Source organism: Gymnodraco acuticeps, unplaced genomic scaffold, assembly GCF_902827175.1.
Source record: "Gymnodraco acuticeps unplaced genomic scaffold, fGymAcu1.1, whole genome shotgun sequence".
Classification (NCBI taxonomy): domain Eukaryota; kingdom Metazoa; phylum Chordata; class Actinopteri; order Perciformes; family Bathydraconidae; genus Gymnodraco; species Gymnodraco acuticeps.
This window is the reverse complement of record NW_022990832.1, coordinates 10,993-20,633: the sequence shown is the minus strand read 5'-3', so window position 1 is coordinate 20,633 and position 9,641 is coordinate 10,993. Positions and strand designations below refer to the sequence as shown.

The following is a 9,641-nucleotide window of genomic DNA, read 5'->3' as shown; positions in this document are numbered from 1 at the left end:
TTCCACTGGTCGTAGAAAACTCCTGCAGGGTTTTCTACGAACACGCAAACTTCAAAGGTCGCCAGTATCTGCTGGGAAAAGGCGAGTATCGAAAGTCTGTGGACTGGGAAGCCGTTTGTCCCACGGTGCAGTCTTTCAGGAGGCTGACGGAGTAACAAGTCTCCTTTAATTCCCTTCATTCAAGATTTAGCAGCAGCTACAATAAAACTAACAACGAGCATTTACTGCGTCGTCACTTTGTGTGGCAGTGTGAATGACATATACTGGACATAAGGGACAGTGAGCTTGAGTTTGGCCTCCAGTTTTCCATCAATGGTGAACAAAAACTACCGGAAACGGTGAAAAATGACATCAACTTAACATGAATTGAACTGAAGTCCTCGGAAATGTGTTAGTCGTAATGCTAGAGTTGAGAATTAACAGCAAAGGAGCTATTTGGTCTGGCAGTGTGAATGAAATATACTGGACATAAGGGCTTGAGTTTGGCCTCCAAAGTAGTCCAGTTTTCCATCGATGGAGGCCAAAAACTTTGAAAAATGACTCCTAATTAACATACATCTAAACCAGGGGTGTCAAACTCAATTTCATCGCGGGACACATTAGAATTATGGGCCGGTGGTAACTTCAAGACTATATAAATATACATAGATAAATATATATAATATATATAAAATAATGTATTATTTTACAATATTTCCTCTGCATTGGATTATTATCTAGGGTAATAACTTCATAATTAACTACGTCTGAAAGCAGAAGTCTAGGGCAAATAATTGCAAGTCTCTTCAGTGCGCATATCACAAAATGAGATGCATTGTGGGACATGTAGTTTATGGGCAACGTGCTCCTGTAAAGCGGCACGTAACCTTATAATAAACTGATTATATTCTTTGCAAGCTCTTGTGGGCCACATCAAATTAAGTGGCGGGCCGGATTTCCTTGGAAAGGAGCTACATCTTGTTCTGGTCTTATCCTCCTTTCTATATTTGTGGTAGGGCTGCTCGATTATGGCAAAAATCATAATCTCGATTATTTGGGTCAATAATTGTAATTGCGATTATTAAATGCGATTATTCATTGACTTTGAAAACATCCATTTATTGGAGAAAAAAAACAGTATGTTTTTAACAGTTGATTACCCTGAACTTTAAGTTTAATTCAACTGAAAACAATTATTTAAAAATATATATATATTTCGATTACGTTGTTTTCGTAATCGTTGCAAGCCATAATCGTAATCGCGATTAAAATACGATTAATTGAGCAGCCCTAATTTGTAGGATGGTTTTAAGGTTTGGAAGAAATTGGGCTCATAATTAAGTGTTGAATAAATCAAAACTGTAAACAAACTATTTTATTATCAGATCTGCAAACAGCCGGTAGTATTTACATCTTAACTCCCATGCCGAAATGTTTGTCATGCAGTGAGTTGGGTGCAGCATGCGGGGTTTAGATCTTCTGTCTTCTTCACAGCGATGGTTGTCCTTCGTTGATGAAGCTGAGCTGGGAATAACATCTGGATATGAGCTGGGACTCTGGGAGAATCTGCTCACTCTCAGGCGCTGATAAATCCACCAAGAGGGGGGTGATGGATGAAAAAAGGGAAGGAATGGAGGAAGAAGAAGGAGGCGGTAAGACTGTGTGTTCATGAGGAGATCTGTTGAGTGATGGAGGAGCTGAAAGAGGATGAGGAGGAGTGATGGGAGGACATTGGAGAGGATCAAAATCTTCTTTTAACACCGAATTCATGCTGGAATCAGGTACCGGGATGCAGGAGGGAGTGTGATGGTGATTGTCCACAGGTGCATGCTGGGTAGGTGGAGTCACGCGCATCAGCAGCATGGAGGGGTTGTGGAAGAGAGGTTTGAGAAGACGAGTCATTTCCTGCAGCTCCTGACTGACGGACGTCACCTGACCAGAGAGGACGCTCATCTGGAGAGAAGATGGAGGAAAAGTCAACTTTATTGTCAATAGTGGAGGAAATTCTTAAGAGAAACTGATAAATGGTTCATGGACAAAGTTTGTCTTTTGTTATATTTAATAAAGTAATAAAGAAAGTCGATCCCAAATGTAGGAACAGAGCTATCCTCAGAGGATCGAGAAGTTCTCACAGCTTACAGTCACACTATAGATACCCTTAAATTCTCTTAGGCATCATCTAAACATCAAACCATAAAACCCCCGAGTCCTTAACAATTTGTAAATCCACGTGTTACACTTCCTCCTGAAATGTAAACCCTTAACATGTGTCTCTGTTAAACACATACAAGACTAAAAACACAATTTAACCCTGTAAAAGGCAATATGTTTTAAATGATTATATGATAATTTGACACAACATCAATCTTTCAGTTTGTGTATACAGACAGATCGAAATACCGTTTCCCACAATTCCGAATACAAAATAAAATATGTATAAAAATTAGGGGTCGACCGATTATCGAGGACGATATTCCAAAAAAAGTAGGACTTTAACGCTTCTTCTCCAAGTGTATGAGTATGGGAGTTAGTTTATTCAATAACTATCGAATAAAGTCAATACAATTATTTTAAATACACTTTGTTCTTACCTCATGTTTTAGCTTAGCGATTGTCTGCATGGTGTCAGCCTCTTCATGGGGACCTGGGGACAGATCAGGAAAGACACACATGCAGAAACATGCAGAGAATAAGGATAAGGATTGATTGATGTGTGTGTGTGTGTGTGTGTGTGTGTGTGTGTGTGTGTGTGTGTGTGTGTGTGTGTGTGTGTGTGTGTGTGTGTGTGTGTGTGTGTGTGTGTGTGTGTGTGTGTGGCCTAGCATTACTATCCTTGTGGGGACCTAAATCTGTTTACACAGTCACGTGTGGGGACTCGCCTCCCTTATGGGGACATAATGGAGGTCCCCATGAGGGGAATCATTAATTTTAGTTGGTTATGGTTAAGGTTAGCATAAGTCTCCAGGAAATGCATGTAAGTCAATGTAATGTCCCCTGAAGTGATGTACACATAGTATGTGTGTGTGTGTGTGTTTGTGTGTGTGTGTGTGTGTGTGTGTGTGTGTGTGTGTGTGTGTTAACCTGAGTCAGGGCTGGTTAGTAAACTCTGAGGTGATCTAGGAGAGTAATCAAACATCTGTGCTGATCCACTTTGGTTTTCTGTCTCGATCCCGTACACAAACCTGAGGACGGAGAGCAAGAGAGAGTCGATTAATTTCACACAAATCAATAAGTAAGGAAGAAGCGTGTTTGCATCTCTTGTGCTCTTAAATTATTCACAAACTGGACATGGTTTCATCTCCAAAGCAACAACACTTTTACTCCCTGAATACCACAGTGGATATTGATAGTGAATAAGTGTGCAACTCGATTTTGACAGGATAACAACTGGTGACTTCTAGAATTGTAACAACCTTCTGGATCCGCACCAGTCTGGTTTCAAGTCAGGTCACTCCACAGAAACTGCCCTCCTTGCTGTCACTGAGGAACTGCACACTGCTAAAGCAGCCTCCCTCTCCTCTGTCATCATCCTGTTGGACCTGTCTGCTGCATTCGACACGGTGAATCATCAGATCCTCCTTCGCACTCTCCAAAAACTTGTAGTTTCAGGCTCTGCACTTTCCCTCCTCACCTCATACCTGAAAGACCGTACCTACAGGGTGACTTGGAGAGGGTCTGAGTCCGACCCTTGTCAATTAACTACAGGGGTCCCTCAGGGCTCTGTTCTTGGTCCCCTCCTCTTCTCCTTGTACACAAACTCGCTCGGATCAGTCATTAGCCCGCATGGTTTTTCATACCACTGCTACGCTGATGACACCCAACTAATTCTGTCCTTTCCCCGCTCAGAGACCCAGGTCGTCGCACGCATCTCTGCTTGTCTAGCTGACATCTCTCAGTGGATGTCTGCTCATCACCTCAAGCTCAACCTTGACAAGACTGAGCTGCTCTTCCTCCCGGGAAAAGATTGTCCCACTCTTGACCTGACAATCAACATCGGCACCTCAGTTGTTTCCCCGACTCAGACTGCAAGGAATCTGGGTGTGACCCTAGATAACAACCTGTCCTTCACTGCAAACATCGCTGCTACAACCCGCTGCTGCAGATACACGCTTTACAACATCAGGAGGATACGTCCCCAGCTGACACAGAAAGCGACGCAGGTTCTGGTCCAGGCTCTCGTCATCTCACGCCTAGACTACTGCAACTCCCTCCTGGCTGGTCTACCTGCATGTGCCATCCGACCTCTGCAGCTCATCCAGAATGCAGCGGCTCGTCTTGTCTTCAACCTTCCTAAATGTTCCCACACCACTCCGCTCCTCCGCTCCCTTCACTGGCTTCCGGTAACTGCTAGAATCCACTTCAAGACACTGGTACTTGCGTACCATGCTGCGAATGGATCTGGCCCTTCCTACATCCAGGACATGGTTAAACCGTACACCCCAGCGCGTGCACTACGCTCTGCATCAGCCAAACAGCTCGCTGCGCCCTCGCTGCGAGGGGGACCCAAGTTCCCATCAGCAAAAACACGTGGGTTTGCTATCCTGGCTCCAAGATGGTGGAATGAGCTCCCCATTGACATCAGGACAGCAGATAGCTTACACACCTTCCGGCGCAGACTGAAAACTCATCTCTTTCGACTCCACCTCGAGCGATACAATTACTAACAAAGAACTGCTAACAGAGCACTTATATACTAATAAAGGACTGGCTTATCTAAAGCCAGTTGAGTAGCACTTGAAATGTTTGGCTCTATGAAACCTGATGTACTTATATGATTCTGTTTTCTTCAAGGTTGTGTCTTCCTGGTCGAATGCACTTATTGTAAGTCACTTTGGATAAAAGCGTCAGCTAAATGCAATGTAATGTAATATATATAAACAACAATATTTGCTACATCCGTGCTCTCATCCAGCTGCAGAGCGAAATATTCACTAGCTCTCACTTGCTCCAAAAGCTGAGCAGATACTCAGTTTCACTCTCAGCAGCGGCAGCTCGATTCTGATTGGCTTGAAGGGCGGTTGTGAGATTTAAAAACAATAAAGCAGCGGGGAGCTGTGGTCTCAAGGTCCTAGGTGCCTCAAGGGGCGGTAACCCTCGAACCTCCTGGTGGACACCGGTGGTCAGGGAAGCCGTCCGACTGAAGAAGGAGGCCTTCAGGGATTTGTTATCCCGGGGGACTCCCGAGGCAGTTGCAAGGTACCGACAGGCCCGAAGGGCAGCAGCCTCATCCGTGGCCGAGGCAAAGCAGCGGGTGTGGGAGAAGTTCGGAGAAGACATGGAGAAGGACTTTCGGGCGGCACCAAAGTTGTTCTGGAAAACTGTCCGACACCTCAGGAGGGGGAAGCAGGGAACCATCCAAGCTGTGTACAGTAAGGATGGGACGTTGTTGACCTCAACTGATGGAGTGTTAGGGCGTTGGAAGGAACACTTTGAGGAACTCCTGAACCCGACAACTCCGCCCTCTATGTTAGAGGCAGAGCTGGAGTATGACGGGGGATCAACACCAATCTCCCGGGGGGAGGTCACTGAGGTCGTCAAACAACTCCACAGTGGCAAAGCCCCGGGGGTGGATGAGATCCGCCCGGAAATGCTGAAGGCTCTGGGTGTTGAGGGACTGTCATGGTTGACACGTCTCATCAACGTTGCGTGGAAGTCGGAAACAGTACCGAAGGAGTGGCAGACCGGGGTGGTGGTCCCCCTTTTTAAAAAGGGGGATCAGAGGGTGTGTGCCAATTACAGAGGCATCACACTACTCAGCCTCCCCGGGAAAGTTTACTCTAAGGTACTCGAAAGGAGGGTCAGGCCGATTGTCGAACCTCAGATTGAGGAGGAACAATGCGGATTCCGTCCTGGTCGTGGAACGACGGATCAGCTTTTTACTCTCGCAAGGATCCTGGAGGGGGCCTGGGAATACGCTTATTCCGGTCTACATGTGTTTTGTAGACTTGGAGAAGGCGTATGACCGAGTTCCCAGGGAGTTACTGTGGGAGGTGCTGCGGGAGTATGGGGTGAGGGGGTCTCTACTCAGGGCCATCCAATCTCTGTACTCCCAAAGCGAGAGCTGTGTCCGGGTCCTCGGCAGTAAGTCGGACCCATTTCCGGTGAGGGTTGGCCTCCGCCAGGGCTGCGCTTTGTCACCAATCCTGTTTGTAATATACATGGATCGGATTTCGAGGCGTAGTCATGGGGGAGGGGGTCTGCAGTTCGGTGGACTAAGGATTGCACCACTGCTTTTTGCAGATGATGTGGTTCTAATGGCTTCATCGGTCTGCGACCTTCAGCACTCACTGGATCGGTTCGCAACCGAGTGTGAAGCGGCTGGGATGAGGATCAGCACCTCCAAATCTGAGGCCATGGTTCTCAGCAGGAAACCGATGGACTGTCCACTTCAAGTAGGGAATGAGTCCTTACCCCAAGTGAAGGAGTTCAAGTATCTCGGGGTCTTGTTCTCGAGTGAGGGAACAATGGAGCGTGAGATGGGCCGGAGAATCGGAGCAGCGGGAGCGGTACTGCAGTCGCTTTACCGCACCGTTGTGACGAAAAGGGAGCTGAGCCAGAAGGCAAAGCTCTCCGTCTACCGGGCCATTTTCGTTCCTACCCTCACCTATGGTCATGAAGGATGAGTCATGACCGAAAGAACGAGATCGCGGATACAAGCGGCCGAGATGGGTTTTCTCCGCAGGGTGGCTGGTGTCTCCCTTAGGGATAAGGTGAGAAGTTCGGTCATCAGGGAGGGACTCGGAGTTGAGCCGCTCCTCCTTCGCGTCGAAAGGAGCCAGTTGAGGTGGTTCGGGCACCTAGTTAGGATGCCACCTGGGCGCCTCCCTAGGGAGGTGTTCCAGGCACGTCCAGCTGGGAAGAGACCAAGGGGTAGACCTAGGACCAGGTGGAGGGATTATATCTCTTCGCTGGCCTGGGAGCGCCTTGGGATCCCCCAGTCAGAGCTGGTTCATGTCGCCAGGGAAAAGAAAGTTTGGGGCTCTCTGCTGGAACTGCTACCCCCGCGACCCGACCACGGATAAGCGGGAGAAGATGGATGGATGGATGGAAAATAAAATATTAATAAATAAAAAATATTAAAAGATTGGCATCAAAGGAGGACACATAGATTGATAGATATGCAGTTATTAATAACATGTAAAAAAGAAAAAAATGTAACTTTAGTTCACTTAAGAGGTCTCGGACTGTGTTCACACCGACCCAAACGAACTAAACGCACCAGGGTTCGATTCAACCGGACTATAAAAGGCTGGTGTGAATGCGCCCTTAGTCTGTACAACACTCTCTTACATATTGGCTACATGGTCTGTTGTGGTTAAATATTGTACGCCTACAAGTGAAGATCAACTCTGTATGGCTTGTCTCTAACCCTTTGTGAACACACAACGATGAACAATAAGACGATCTGCCCCTTTGTGGGATAAACATGCACGTGCAGGTAGACAACTTCAATCACAACAAAATCACAGCCTCCTCACCGGGGGCTGAAGTTCGGTGGCGGCGGGATGTTGTAGCTCACGATGGGGATCTGAAGGCTGGTGGGCCGGTCTCCCACCGCTCTGAAGGTCCTTGAAGGCATCATGGGGGATCTGAGAGGGGAGCGCATGGGGGAGGGAAGAGGGGAGCGCAGGCCTCGACCCAGCCTGCCCAGAGGAGTCACCCTGGGGAGAGGGGAGCGCTCACCTTCAGACCCAGACCCCTCCTCGTCCTCTTTGATGGAGGAAAGCTTCTTCAGGATCCCACCGTTACTCTCACAGCCTGCCTGGAAGACAGAAAGGTCATGATTTGTGTTAAAAACTGAAACAAAGTGTAGTTTAATTTTCTTTTTGTGGTCGCACTTTCCTTTCTTTTCTATTGTATCTCTGTCAAGTTATTGTAATAAGCACTTTATTTATAACAATCCTCAAAACATATTAGAAAGCATCTGATTTAGCATTATGATATATAAGCGCCATAATACTTCATAATCATAATCCTACTTGTGAGGGAATAACTCTGTCTTTACTCCTAGATATTTAACCTTATTGCCTGTTGACGTTAATAACCAACCAATATTCTGTTGTCTCCTTTAAGGAATGTGCTCCAGCACTTAAGTGTCAGTTGTATGGCCTGATAGGGGGGTCTACGACTGTGAGAACGCTGGCTTCTAAACACCACTGACAAGTGATTGAGTATTTCCAGTTGGGGGATATCTTCAGTGTTCCCAGGTGTTAACGCCCCATCCCCCAATATGCTCATTACCTCTCTGTAAACTAGTTAAAAGGTCTATCGAGAGATAGGTCAGAACTGACATGACAACCCACCCGTGCAGTCAGAACCTTTGACTGTGTGACTTGTGATGTGAATTTCTCCGGCGGATGCTTGTATTAAAGATCCGTGTTTGACATCAAAGCTCCAACTTTCCTCTTGTCTCTCTGAGTCCTGACTCTCCATTGCTGCAGAAGTTTCCCTTACACTACTTATCACAAAGATGGGTCGAATTGGAGTTGTTTTTGCAGGTTTTGCACTTTGAGGATACTACATGTTGCACACTACTTAATTAGTATGTAATATTGAGTACGACACACCATGAGAATGAATAGGTCGGGAATGTTATGTCCCTATTTGACCAGATGGAGGAGCTGCTGAGTCATTGAAAGCATCACTGATGGTAAACCGCTGTAATCCATTCAGTTTGCTCCGAATTCATTCAAAACAAAAGCAGGCATGAACACCATTCACTCTCATTTATATCCCTTCTAAATACAATTCCTTCATGTATTCACTCGTAGCTGGTGGAAGGTTATTGGAGTTCTATTTTCCTACATCTACTGAGCAGATTTATCTTCAGGCAAACAATGATTTCCCCCCTTTCCCCTTCACTCTGCTTTATTTGATGTCTTCTCGATCTGTGATAGGCGCACGAGCCCGACCGGTATATTTAGATCACAGAGGTTTCATTTTAGCAGTGTTTTGCCTTAAGGTACCCGAGCGGAGAGAAGGTACTGCTGTGATTTCTGTCAAATTGTGAGCGGCACGTGCCACTGAAAGGGCATCAGCAAAATGATGTTGACAGAAAGTGAAATACATGAGTGATGCATTTGGAAAAACATGCAATTATCACAGTAGATGCATACTGTATGAGACGTAGATGTATGTGTGTGTGTGTGTGTGTGTGTGTGTGTGTGTGTGTGTGTGTGTGTGTGTGTGCACGATGATGTCGGCCACGTCCTTCCCCCCGAAGCTTTCTTTCATCCCAGCGTTTTCCTGACTCGTCTCCATCTGGTTGTCATTCTATTTTTATCCAGCGAGGGATGACCCACCTCTCCTCACCGCTCTGACAGCGCTATTTTTAGCCCCAAAGGGTAACTAATGTGTGAGTGCATACTGGAGCAGACAGAAAGTGAAGGTTCATTTGCATACCAAGGTACATTTCAGTCTTATATACAAGTAACTAGTTTCATAGAGCGTCTGCTAGAACATTTCCTTGCAGCTCTTACACAGGAGAATTGAAGTTTAGCTACAAATGACCAACATAGTTTTACTTTCTGTTATTATAACTACAGTGGTGCTTTCAGGTGCCCCTTGGATAGTCCTTTTTCCCAAATGTGGATGTTTGTCTTCCTACTTCAGTGTGTTCATGAGCTTTAAGTCATGATAGGAGGCGTGTGACTTTTTTTTCT

General features: G+C 46.1%; 1 protein-coding gene across 1 annotated transcript; it reads right to left on the bottom strand.

Moving 5' to 3' along the window:
• Positions 1-1,273: 1,273 nt before the first annotated feature.
• Positions 1,274-9,240, bottom strand: LOC117557196. The gene is made up of 6 exons (XM_034232912.1): positions 9,172-9,240; positions 7,458-7,741; positions 3,061-3,161; positions 2,571-2,623; positions 1,765-1,932; positions 1,274-1,562 (listed from the first exon to the last, which is right to left on the bottom strand). Exons 1-6 carry the CDS (start codon positions 9,238-9,240, stop codon positions 1,350-1,352), a joined length of 888 nt encoding a protein of 295 aa, XP_034088803.1. The 3' UTR covers positions 1,274-1,349.
• Positions 9,241-9,641: the final 401 nt, after the last annotated feature.